The sequence below is a fragment of the Asterias amurensis genome, chromosome 19, assembly GCF_032118995.1.
Source record: "Asterias amurensis chromosome 19, ASM3211899v1".
Taxonomy (NCBI): Eukaryota; Metazoa; Echinodermata; class Asteroidea; order Forcipulatida; family Asteriidae; genus Asterias; species Asterias amurensis.
Genome location: NC_092666.1, coordinates 15108816 through 15121801, shown reverse-complemented (window position 1 = coordinate 15121801; position 12986 = coordinate 15108816). Strand labels below are relative to the sequence as shown.

At 40.6% G+C, this 12986-nt stretch overlaps 1 protein-coding gene across 3 annotated transcripts in view; it reads left to right on the top strand.

Annotated features, from left to right (window-relative positions):
* The window catches only part of LOC139951353 (uncharacterized), a 65898-nt gene that overhangs the window by 43396 nt on the left and 9516 nt on the right, over window positions 1–12986 (top strand). For 2 of the 3 annotated variants that reach the window (XM_071950209.1, XM_071950211.1), the window contains 15 exons: window positions 307–807; window positions 1025–1193; window positions 1722–1929; window positions 2380–2518; window positions 3250–3521; window positions 3915–4151; window positions 4717–4911; window positions 5342–5545; window positions 6507–6545; window positions 8307–8489; window positions 8896–9207; window positions 9633–9860; window positions 10255–10539; window positions 11249–11602; window positions 12446–12605. In XM_071950209.1, the coding sequence (XP_071806310.1) occupies window positions 307–807; window positions 1025–1193; window positions 1722–1929; window positions 2380–2518; window positions 3250–3521; window positions 3915–4151; window positions 4717–4911; window positions 5342–5545; window positions 6507–6545; window positions 8307–8489; window positions 8896–9207; window positions 9633–9860; window positions 10255–10539; window positions 11249–11602; window positions 12446–12605 (3486 nt within the window). The remainder of the gene's footprint in view (window positions 1–306; window positions 808–1024; window positions 1194–1721; window positions 1930–2379; window positions 2519–3249; window positions 3522–3914; window positions 4152–4716; window positions 4912–5341; window positions 5546–6506; window positions 6546–8306; window positions 8490–8895; window positions 9208–9632; window positions 9861–10254; window positions 10540–11248; window positions 11603–12445; window positions 12606–12986) is intronic. The other variant, XM_071950210.1, reaches the window with a different exon arrangement.

Below are 12986 nucleotides of genomic sequence, written 5' to 3'. Positions count from 1 at the left end.
TATACCATATTGGAAACCGTTCAAGTAATTTTTTATTTGTTCAACCCAAAATTATTTAAAATTTACTCTGTCATTTTCCTGTGTGGTGTATTACTCGTAAAGATTGATGAGATTTGTTTGATAGAAATTTGTCTATCATTGACAGAGTGTTTTTTCTTTTTCAAAAGAGAGAACATTTTATTCTCAACTCCAGAGTGTATTTTCTCTGATTTTACTTATTGAAGATGATCCTGAAGTGGTCAGTCATACCACAGAGAGACAAATTTGTTCTCAACTCCAGAATGTATTTTCTCTGTATTCCCTTAGATGATTCTGAGGTGGTCACAGCCATACCAACCATCTCCTCAAACCGACGACGACGTCGCCTCCTAGCGGAGACCCCAACCACAGTACCAGGTATCCCCAATCCCATCATCTGCCTGGCCCTTGAGGACATGATGATCTTCAGAGTCTCAATCAACTCCATCAACCGAAACCAAAGCAACTACCCCGTCTACCAGAAGGATCATCTCTTCAACACCAACCCGACATACGACTACAGCGAGTTCCGGGACTTACAGTTCTACGTGGAGAACACCGCTGTGGCTATCTCAGCGTTCGCTCATGTCTTCACGGAGTCCGGGCAGTACGTGTTTGCCGACGCACAGGAGTCGCAGTGGGAGGTGATTGTTTCCGTGCAGGCTCCTGGGGCTGCGTGTGATACGACGCAGTCTGTAGTCCAGCCTTCAACCGCAGCTAATCTGGCTATTCAGAATGTCAAGAAGCTGGAAGCTCAAAATGAGGAACCAGACTGGGGTCTGATTATTGGTGAGTTACTTCTTTCCTTTTTATTTCAGACTACATTGAGCACCGAGTTCAAGCTCAAGCTATGTTGTTTATGTTCAGCAGAGTTCGGGTTCGAGTCCCAGTCTTGACACTTGTCGATGTGCCCCTTCAAGCAAAGTTCAAGGCTTTTAGTTTTGTTATCGGATATCGAGAAATGTTTCCCAGCATTTCAACAAATATTTAATTCACTCTTCTTCAGGTATGCTGTCGTTCTTAGCTGCTTGTATCATCATGCTGGTGATCGCAGTCATTGTCTGGCGCCCTCGCAGTGCTGGTATCTACCCGCTCAAGATGTGGAAGCCAAAGTACCGCGCTCTCGGGGCCCCACCCAGGATCCCGCCATACCTACAGTATCAAGATACAGACAGGTACGTTTTATCGGAGATGTGATTTCTCTTTTTTTTACCAGAAATCCAGTTTTTGTTTAAATCCCCACCCAAACAACAACAAAATTTAAATAATTTTTTTATTTTTATTTAAACAAATAAATAGTTAAATAAATAAATAAATGAATCAGAACAAAATATTTTGAATGCTATTTTAAAAATTCAAATCGGATTCATAAAAACATGAAGATAAACCGTTTAGAACGCCTCAGATTGCGCAGTGAGGCTTTCATAATAATAATAATAATAATAATAAACCACGCTTATAACGCGCCTTACATCCATGACTGGACCCCAAGGCGCTGTACACATTAAAAATAGCTGCAAACAAGAGCAAAAATTACCAATGAGCATAAACGATTTCAAAAAATTTAAAACAAAAAAATGGACCAGCCAATAATTCATCACCAAAAATTAATGTTTGTTATGATTTTGTTGTCTTCACATATTTTGAGCATCTGAAAACCAGGCTCGTTTTTTTTAAACCTTTTTTCTCATGTTGTAATTCAGAGAGGCTCTTCTTCTCGGTCCTCGCATCGTTGAGGGCGCTGAGTCAACCGTCCGCTCTGAGAAGGGTGAACTTGAAGACTTCAATGTCCGCACTCTGTACGACAAGCTAGAGGATCAGACATTGTATCTCGCTCAGCAGCTGACCAGACAACAAGAAGACTTGAGAGGGTTCTATGAAAGGATGAGCCAACAGACGGACGGACTAAAGGTAAGAATTCATCAAGACAAAACTATTTGGAATCTTGCATCTTACCTTTGTTGTACTGTCCTACAAGCATTGCTGCTGTCCTGCAGAGGGTGGGTTGCAAAATCCATTTGTGCTTGACTGTGCTTATAAGAAGGTGATATTGTCAATTTGTCCTGAGAGAGATTGGAAGCTCCATTCGTCTCATAGCTAGCAATGCTTCTCTCTGGAACCCTTGTAGATTTACTTCACAGTAGGGTTTTTACAACCAAGATAAACACCAAGTTAAAAACTTTCCAAAGATCTTGTTTTAATCTAGCGTGATCTGGCCAAACTTTGATATTTGCGCCCTGAATGGCGCGAACATTCCTGGGGAGAGCCCAGCATGCGCAATGCACACCTTATTTGAATGTATTTACAATCATGAAAAATGTCAAATCTTATTGGACGTCTTTTTGATTTGTGTTTTCCCAGGGTCTCTTGCTTAGCCTGGATATGTCCAAGCTGGAAAAGATTGAGAAGGAACGTGCAAGGAAAGCTGAGCGTGAAGGATACCAGGCTAGTGGAGATACCATGAATGCAGTCAACATCAGCAGACAGTACAACTTTACAGGTGAGATCGAGTTCTTAGAAGGATCATAACTATCTTCCCCTTTAAAAATAAACAATTGAATGGCTTCTGACTGGCACCCTGAACAAAGATATTGACAAAATAGGGAGACCGCCAACATAGGGAATAGTTGGTAGAGCGCCAGTACGTTAACCCAGAGGTCATAGGTTCGAGTCCCACTCTAGTAAATGTTTCTGTGTACAACCCATAATCATTTAAAATTTACCCAGTTAGATAGATTTATGACTATGTTTTTGCTTAATAGTTTGATTGCATCAGTTGAACAAAAACAAACAATATATTCTCTTCAAAGCCATTGGACACTTTCGGGAACAGAAACAAAAAAAGTTCACAGATTTACAAATAACTTACAGGGTTTACAGAAGGTAATGGTGAAAGACTTCTCTTGAAATATTAGTCCATGAAATGCTTTACTTTTTGAGAAAACATTAAAACAATTATCAAGTCTCGATATCAAGAATGACGGGTTTATTTTAAACATGTCATGACACGGCGAAACGTGCGTAAACAAGGGTGGTTTTCCCCGTTATTTTCTCCTATGACCGATTGAGCCTAAATTTTCACAGGTTTGTTATTTTATATATAAGTTGTGATACACGAAGTGTGGGCCTTTGGAAATACTGTTTACCGAAAGTGTCCAATGGCTTTAAAAATGATGTCATTAAGCAGTCACTTTTAGAGAATGCCTCTCTTGTACTGTTTCTTAACTGCAGCCACTGGAGCATCCTCTCGTGAGAATGAACTGATGGAAGCTCTAGGAGTCCTCTTAGAGCGTCTCAACACCGGCAAGATTCCCCTCAGCCCAGAGATGCTTCAGCAGGCAGGGCTCGGTCCCGCTGGTGGCGTGGCCAGTATGGGTGTGGTCAGTGGGAAGGGCGCGGCTGTGGATGGTCTCCTGAAGAGGCAGAATAAGGAGCGGATGCAGTTGAGTAATGATCTGAGGAGTAAGGAAGAGGAGGAGATTAATGGTTCACTGACTGACTTTGTAAGTATCTAGGTAGCGGCCGAGCGGTCTGGTGCGCCAGATTCGGGTTCGGATCGCTAGATTTCTCCTTTGGTAGAATCCATGGCTTCACAACCAGGTTCCAAATTCATAGAGCTGCTTAAGTACAAAAAGTTGCACGTATCCGACTAGGGTTTGGATGGCTAGATCATCAGGGTGTGAGTTCTGTAAACCTGGTTACCTTTGTTTACAAAAGAGTGACCTGGTACGTTCCTAGTCTTTGTAAGAATCAGAAGTGTCAGGCCGACCGGGCTCTATCAACACAGGTTAATTTTAAGGTTTGGACATTTCACAGAATTAAAAATAAATAAATTAATAAATAAAAAAGTCATCCCAACGATTTCAATTTTATTCATTCTCCCTCTTTCTTTCCAGGATAAGAAACGTCAGAAGTTAATCTCAGACCTATCCTGCAAGCTTGCCTCTAAGCTGGACGGAGCCGATACCCAGCAAGAGATCGATAAGATCATGTCATCTCACGAGAAGGAGATGTCGAGGGCGCTAGATAAGTTTGATTCGGCCAAACAGAGACAGGTTGAAGATCTTAGGAAGAGGCTTGCTGAAAAGCGACAGGTTGCTGAGGCTAACATGAAGAGCAGGCACCAACAAGAGGTACTCGTACAAATTTTTAAAAACTCATCAGACCCCAATTTCGTAAAGCTGTTAGGCAGAAAATACTGCTTAGTAAACTTGTGGGGCACCATTACAATGTTAACTTTGTGAGTTTTTCGCTGATGACCAGTAAGATTTTTCTGTGTTCTGATATTTTGAGTGTTGGTCTGAGTCCTGATCTTGTGTCCACTAGACCAATATTGCTTTGGTCCTTCAAATAGGATGTAAAGCCATCAGTCCTAGGTTTTGTGTCATCAGTGAGAGGTCCCCTTGATTCACTAAATGAAAGCAGTAGTCCCGACCGAATTCCTACCTTCCACCCGGGTACATTAGCAGTTAAAAACCAGAACAGTTCTTTTCAGGACTAAGAATTCTCCCCTATTCCAGCAGTAGATATCTACCCGACAAGTAGCCTTACACAAAATATATAATTATATGAGGCAATGTGTTCCCTATATGGTGTTCCCTTAAACCAAATGCAGTGTGTTATGATTGTCTTCTTGAGAATGCATTTTTTAAAGCAGTTGAATCATTTTCTTGTTATTCCTCCTTGTTTTTCCCCCAGGCAAGCGATGCGGGTATCACCCTAACCCAAGAGGATAGCTCAGACGCAGCGGGAATCCTCAAGGAGCAAGAGCTAGAGATTGACATCATACTGGCTGATGAAGCCATAGCCAGAGCCAAGGCTCAAGCCTCACAGAATAGAGAACTAGCCATCGAGCAACAACATAAGATGTCTGAGAACCTGACTGCAGCCATTGTAAGTACTTGTTTCAGTTGGATTTATTTCTTCTAATAAAAAAGAATATCTTAGAGCCAGGTATTTTCTTCTGCATTTTCATAGAGCTGCTTTTGCAGAAAGTATTGTCCAACAATTTTATACAGAGCAAAAATTAGCAGGATACCAGTCATAGACATGGTACATGTGGCATGGCGCTACTATTTTTGCCATCAGCAAGTTGGGTGTCCAACTCCAGTTGTACCTGTTGTTATCATGAGACCCTAAGTAAACATGGAGACACAAACTCATTGGAAAGCTGGTACATAACGACTGCATCATAGCTGGGGTGCAAGCTGTTCCCTTACCATCGTCACTCCTTGCTGATTTATAGCGTAACATATTGTATTACATGTAATCCAGCCTACACAACACAATGTTAATGCACAACCTTTACTTATATCCAAACCAGGAGAGTCTAGCCTCTACTGGCGTTCTGACTGCCGAGTCCACCCAGGACATTGTGAAGGACCAGGCAGACATGGAGAAGGCTTTGAAGGATCGTATGAGCAAACGTCGTTCTCAGCTGACGTCAAATATGAAGCAGAGGATGGCTGAGAAGAGACGTAAGAAACTCCGTAAGCTGAAGGAGGATCATAAAGACCAAATGGATGCTGTAAGTATTCCTTGTTTTCATCCTTATTTCTTAAAGCTTGTTTAACCCTGTTAAAGTGTACTTTTGAGGTTTAAAAACTGTAACAAGTCGGTCAGCGGGCTGCAAATTTGTTAATGTTTCTTGTATACATAACAAACAAATTCTCTCAGGATTTTTGGTGATGTAACTGTCTATATGCCCTAGGCACTAGTAAACATCAGGCCTTAGGACCAAAACAAACCTTTTAAAAAAGTAAGCCTTAGAATATTGTTTATTTCTCTCTGTAGAAATTAAAAATATTTAAAGTGAATTGTCATTCATTACAGTTTTATCATCTCATTTGTCTGTTCTTTGTAATTGTTATTATTAATTTGTTAATTTGTTATGAGCGCCACATTTGGAATTATTTTGTTCTCCCCAAAACTTTTTACTCTTATGCTGCCTTTCACTTTATCCTCTAAAAACCTGACACTTTTGAAAAAACTCTGATCAACACTTTATTTATCAACTGTTGTCATTCTTCATAAGTGTAGATTTTTCATCATATTTTCTTCATGTAGCCTTTTCTCATCATCTTCATCATCATTTCCATCTTCCTTTCCTGTCAATTATGATCATTTAAGAAGCCTCATGTGACATATGAGGTGTTTTTTTTCATGTTAAACTCTCTACTCATGAATAGGGTACTAGACTAATAAAGGTAACCATTTTCGCGGGGTGAAGAGAAGAAATTATGTTGCTCAACTAGACAAGCAGCACAGACTCATGTTAAACTATCAGTTCATGAACAGGGTACTAGACCGGGTTAAATAAAGGTAATTATAACTATGTAAGTTAGCCCAATTAAGCCTCTTTTGTCCACAGATATCCAGCCCCCTCACCCACCATAGTACCAAGTTATTTTCATCCTTGTTGTTCATCCATCACATCTCATCTTGTTAATTTCTTCCTCCTTCAATTCTTTCCTCTCTCCTCCAAGCAGTCATCGCAAACAGAAGCAGGATACCAAGATGCGGATAAGGTTTGCAAGAAAATATTATCGGTTTCAGAGTGTGACTGGTTGCGGTGATGCTAAACAAAATGCGTTGTAATTTTGTTGTTTTAATGTGAACACATAAAGAATGTCTTAAATTTGAATGTAATGATGCGCTTCTAAAATCTTAAGGTTTAAAGGGATATTCACCATTCTTAGTTTTTGGACGAGTAAGCTTATTCTCTTCTTCTATTCTTCATTAGACTTAAAACTCATCCAACATGTGAAAAATTCATCAATTTTTGTTGTCACCTTTAACTTTGAACATTGAAGACCCCTTTAAGTGTTTTGTGACCTGCAGTGATGATTTTTGGATTTTAAAGCCATTGGACCCTTTCGGTTCAGAAAAAAAAAAAAAGTTCACCGATTTACACATAACATACAGGGTTTATAGAAGGCAATGGTGAAAGACTTCTCTTGAAATATTATTCCATGAAATGCTTTACTTTTTGAGAAAACAGCAAAACAATATAAATTCTCGTTAATGAGAATTACGGATTTATTTTAAACACATGTCATGACACGGCGAAACGCGCGAAAACAAGGGTGGGTTTTTCCGTTGTTTTCTCCCGACTCCGATGACCGATTGAGCCTAAATTTTCACAGGTTTGTTATTTGATGTAGAAGTTGTGGTACACAAAGTGTGGGCCTTGGACAACACTGTTTACCGAAAGGGTCCAATGGCTTTAAATGCCATTTCTTGACTTGGACAGGATTTTAGACGAAAATAATATATCCAATGAGGAGTTTTTACAAGTATAATAAACTTCACAAACAGCGAGCTTTAACACAGTGAAATGTTTCAAATGATTTTTGCAATGCCTTGTGAAAGGTTACATAGCTGTCAAAAGAAATTTGCAAGCTGCTATCTGCATTTTTTGCTTTTAAAAATATTTTTTCAAACTTTACACAGCCCCAGGTTGAACCGTTGTGTAGCCTCCTCCCCAGCAGTTTTCATGTGAATCCTCTGTTTACCAACCAATGAACATTATATCCCTTTTATTGCCATGTGCATCACCATGCCTCCTACACCCTGGAGTTGTGTACTTTGATGTGTTCAAAAGGTTCTCTGTGATGGTGATGGAAATAGATTAATAATAATGATAATTGCACATTTTGTTATTTTGACCCCTTGCACCTACAACCTATCCCCAATGTCTGACACGCTCGCCAGGGGTAAGCGTGTAAATGCCACGTCGCTTGAAACGCTCCACACTGTAGTAACACTCGGGCTTGTTGACTTCTGAGTTGGCGCAACTAAGTTTATTGTGGTGAAGACGTCAGGTTAATTGGGTCACTAACAAATCACACAAATTTGTTGATGCACTTTTATAAAAGATTAACATGCCATAAAACCACTTGACAGTTATCCATTCTTTTATCCATGATGCAGCAGAAGTCAAAACCCAAATTGCACTTTCTTGTAAAGTAAAATAAAAAGCAGAAATACAAAAATTCTAACTTTTATTGTTAACTTTTTATTAAAAAGATATTGTTGTTCTGTATTGCATGGAGTCGGTTTATAAAGTGCACAACCAAATATACAGAAGAAAATGGTATAACCTTGAGTTTCCTGAAATTAATTTTGCAGGTTTTAAAGATTTGTCCCCCAAGTGCTTTATCATTTTTTATATTGATCAAACAGTGCTTTGCACAAACCGGTGTATGGGTAAAACCAAATAACATTCTCAATGGGACCCAGATCCATATTCAACATCTAACTACTGTTTCTGTTTTGTCATTAACCAGTTGGGACCACTTGCTGATCCAGAAGCCATTAAGGAGCTTGAGGAGAGGCAACGTAAGGAGGTCGACGCCCTGGAATCCAAGCTAGAGGCGGAAGAAGCTGAACAGATCAAAGAGATCGAGAGACAAGTCAATGAGGAATACACCAAGGATATGAAGAAGGGACATCGAGACATCTTAGAAAATGTGAGTGTTTTATTTTTTTTTGCGTTTATCACTAAATTCTATGCTAAGCAGGGCCATGAAAGTTTGGGTCATTATTGTTTTGCATTATGTTTTTTTTTCTTTGTAGAGTGTACCAGGCCTGATATTCTGTTTGATATCCATTTTTTGTTTGCCCTTGGGACAAATCTGAAATTGTTTTGATTAAATAGCCAGAAAAGCCTAGACGATGTAGGTCAACCATTGCATTTGTTGAAATGTTCCTACTTTTCCAAGATGGCTGTTTCAAAACACTAAGGCCATTTCTGGAAACCAGTCTTTCAGCGTCACAGATGTGTTCAAACCGTTGTACATAGTTTGACGACCCTGTCCCAGAGAAACAGAACAAAATAATAAAATGGCTTTGTACATCCAAAACATTACCTAACAGGTCTCAAAGAATCACGATGTGGATCAGGTACTCCAGCAGCAGCTAATGGACCAGCTCCGTCGCACCAACGAGAACATCGCCTACGACCTCAACATTCAGAAAGATCGCCACGAGTCAGACCTTAACGCTAAGCTGGACGCTCGTCGGGAAAGGAAGAAGATGGAAGCAAGGCGTGTCGCCCAAGAGGTTGCCGCTAAGAGGCTTCTTGCTGAACAGGCCAAGCAGATGGATAAGATGAATGAAGGGAAGCTAGTTGAAGGTCTTCAGAGTCTCTCGCCCTCTGAGATTGCTGATCTGAGTCTTGAAGAACAGGTATGAATCAGAGTTGTTGTACACAGATATTCTGAACATACACAAAAGGTTTTCTGAACATAATCAGACCTGTATGCCTCGTTTTCGAAAGGGAACAAGGCAATTTCTTCTTGGAAAAGGGCACCCTATGAGGAAATTGTAAATTTCTACTTGAGCATTTCAAGGGCACCAAGGCAATGACCATGGGGCATGGAGGCAATTCTCGTTGTTGTCTCCCATTGAAGTATCTGAGAAAAAAGAGTAATACAACCTTCATTGGTCAGCAGCAGCAAACAGTCATTTTCTCAATAAAACCTAAATCATTCCTTTTTCTGTCTGTCCTCAGTGAGCACCTATGCATCCAGGTTTTATGAGATTTAAACCATCAAAAAGAGAGTAATAAATCATCATTGGTCAGCAATCAATCGTTTTCATATTTTTTTCAGTCTGTCATCCGTGAGCACCAACGCATCCAAGAAGATTTGAAGATCCGTCAGAAGGAAGACCGAGAGCAGCTTGCAGAGAAACTGACTGATGAGACCCGAAAGAAAGAGGAGGAAGAAGGGAAAGGGTTTGAGAGACAGAGAACGAAGCTCTTGAGTGAGAAGAGAAACAAGCAAGCTGCTGAACTAGCGGCACGAAGAGGAGACATGTCTGATGAAGAGGCTGGACAGGTAGGACAACTAGCAGTCTTGACACAAACGCAGGAAGAATCCACTATTTACCAAAAGTTTCATAGCCAGGGGTAGGGGTGTTGGAAATTTCAGAACCTGTTGTCTTCAGGCATGAAATTCTTCCTGCTTTTGTCTGATTTCCGATTATTTTGCCCTTTGGAAAAATCAGGAAAATGGAGATCAAGTAGCCTGAAAATAAACCTTACACCGTATGAACAAGTAGGTCAGCCTTTGGGCTGAAAAATTATGACCCTGATTTTAATATCGTTCCATTTAGAATAATGTAACATCCAAAAGAACTATTAAAACCCTCCATTCTGGTTGTGCAAATCTGACAGCATTTTCTGTTTAAAAAGACGCCTAATATTCTTTCCACACCTCTCTTGTATTCTAGCTCCTCGCATCCCACGCTCGTGAGCTTGAAGAACTAGAAGATCGCATCGAGAACGACCGCGCCAGGGCACTACTTGCTGCTCGTGAGAAACTCGCAGAGCGCCGTCGTCGTCTCCTGAATGAGCAGAAGCGCAAACAGGGCGTGGAGATGGCTCGGGAGCTCCTTGAGCAGAAGAAGGAACTAGCTGAGGTCAAGTCCGAGGTCGTTAAGAAGGTTGAGCATGATGCCATGCTGGAGGGAATTCAGAGTCAAGGAGCGGAGAATACTGAGAAGGTTATCCGAGCGGTAGGTTTTCCAGATTTGTCTTTCTAGAGAGTGGGATTTGATGACACTATGCAATGATTTCTTCAATGTGTTGTGGTTTTGAAAGAACCAGTGGTGTATCAATTCAAAGTTGTCTCCAGGGCCCAATTTCATAGAGCTGCTTAAGCACAAAAATTCACTTAAGCAAAAAAATCCTTGCTTAGTAAAATCAGATAACCGGCCAAGACTCCACTCAATTGTTATGCTAAGTAAACACCAGCTAATTACCAGTTACAAGCAATGTATATGGCGTAAAATTTTGGCCAGTAACATGTGTAAAGTAAGAGATCTATTTTCGTGCTTAAGCAAATTTTTTGCTTAAGCAGCTCTATGAAATTGGCCCCTGATGATGATTAGAGCAAGCAAGTTGAATTGTTGAGACCAATTAAGAACTTGCTATGTGATAGCGAGGTTAATAACGAGCAGTGCGTTGAACCACTAAAGCAAAAGTAGTAGTCCAGGCCAATTTTCTACCCTCCACCCAGGTAGTAGTTAAAAAGCAGGACAGTTCTTTTCAGAACTGAAAATGCTCCAGAGTTCCAAAAATCTACTCCATGGTAGTAGAATATAAACAAGACCATGAAAAGAACACAGTCTACCCAGTAATTAGATACACACATGGTGTTACCTCTGAAAGTGCTACATCTAAAACTATTTTGATAACAATATTATAATGATTACACTTCATCAGGTTCTGGATAAACGCCAAGCACAAGAGCTCAACGATCTCGACGCTCAGTTCGGTGCCGAGCGCCAAGTCGCCATCGAGGGTGCCCTAACCAAGCTAAACGACAAATACCACGGAAAGCGTGAGTCCATGCTCCAGCGGCACGAGAGGGAGTTATCGGACCTGAGCAAGAAGGACCTAAGCCCGGACGAGATGGAGCAGAAGAAAGCTGCGTTGTTGAATCAACAGCAGCTTGAGCTGAGTAAACTGGAGAGAGAGTTTGCCCAAGAGAAGAGAGATATAGAGCAAGGGGCCTTGGCGGATTGGGAGCTCCGATATGCTCGGAGTAAGCTGGCTATGAAGGAGAGACACTATCAGGTACAAGATTCTTTGCGAACAAATTTTCCTGATTTTTGTTCATAATGTCACAAAATAATAGTTTCAATAGTTTTGGGTTGAGCAATTAAAATTTACTTTAGCTGAACCTGCAGTCGAATGTGCCCATGCTCAACCAAGTGAGCCCTAAGTTGGCGGTCTCCCTATTTTGTTAATACCTTTGTCTTCTGACTGGCACCCCAAACAACAACTAAAGTGTATGAAACAAAATCATATTTATTTATGTGCTAGTATTTCATGAAATTTATAAGGTATTTGTTTGATTAAATTGTCCTTTTTTTACCCAACTATTGGAAGTGTCGTGGCCGAGCGGTTAAGAGCACCGAATTCAAACTCTGGTGTTTCTGATCAGCAGAGTATGGGTTCGAATCCCCAGCCGTGACACTGTGTCCTTGAGCAAGACACTTAACCATTGCTTTGTCCTTCGGATGGGACGTAAAGCCGTTGGTCCCATGTGTTGTGTAACGCATGTAAAAGAACCCAGTGCACTTATTGAAAAGAGAAGGGGTTCGCCACGGTGTTCCTGGTTGTGGCTGCTTAATGCGCCGTAGCACCTAGTAAACCCTTATAAGGTGCTAAATAATTGGGTCTCAGAATTCATCACTGCAATAACCTATCTTTCTGAAAGTTTGTATATACTCAGCGCCTTGAGTACCTTGTTTGGTAGATACATGTACGTGCGCTATATAAGACTTCGATATTATTAATATAATTAATATAAGGGTCTTCCTTTTCAAGTGGGCTCTATGAGAAGATTTGAAAAAAAACTGAGTTTGTAAAAATATTATATTCATCTTTGATTGTTCATTACTTTGATGTGCATAGGAATACGCTGATGCCTTGAGAGATTTGAGTGGAGACCAGGCCAATCAGATGGTGAGTGCAGAGCAAGCAGCTAAGGCTGCTCAGGAGCTTGAAGACGTCCGTCAGAGATTGGAGAAAGAGAGAGAAGCCAACGAGGAGAAAATCAAGAAAGAACGAGAAGGTAAGGACTAAAGATTGTTTGGTCCCTGAAAGTATTTAGCCAAAGGTTTATATATTGTTGGTGTTGCTGTTAAGAGTTTAGCGAACTTAACACCAGGGCCCAATTTCAAAGAGCTGCTTAAGCACAAAATTTTGCTTAAGCAAAATAATCCTTGCTTAGTAAAATCAGATTACCGGCCAAGACTCCACTCAATTAATATGCTAAGTAAACAACAGCTAAATACCAGTCACAAGCAATGTATATTGCATGAAATTTTTGCCAGTAACGTTTGAAAAATAAGCGAGCTATTTTCATGCTTAAGCAAATTTTTTGCTTAAGCAGCTCTATGAAATTGGCCCCAGTTTGCAGCCAAGCGACCAGTTGCCATCAAGGGTGCCTCCA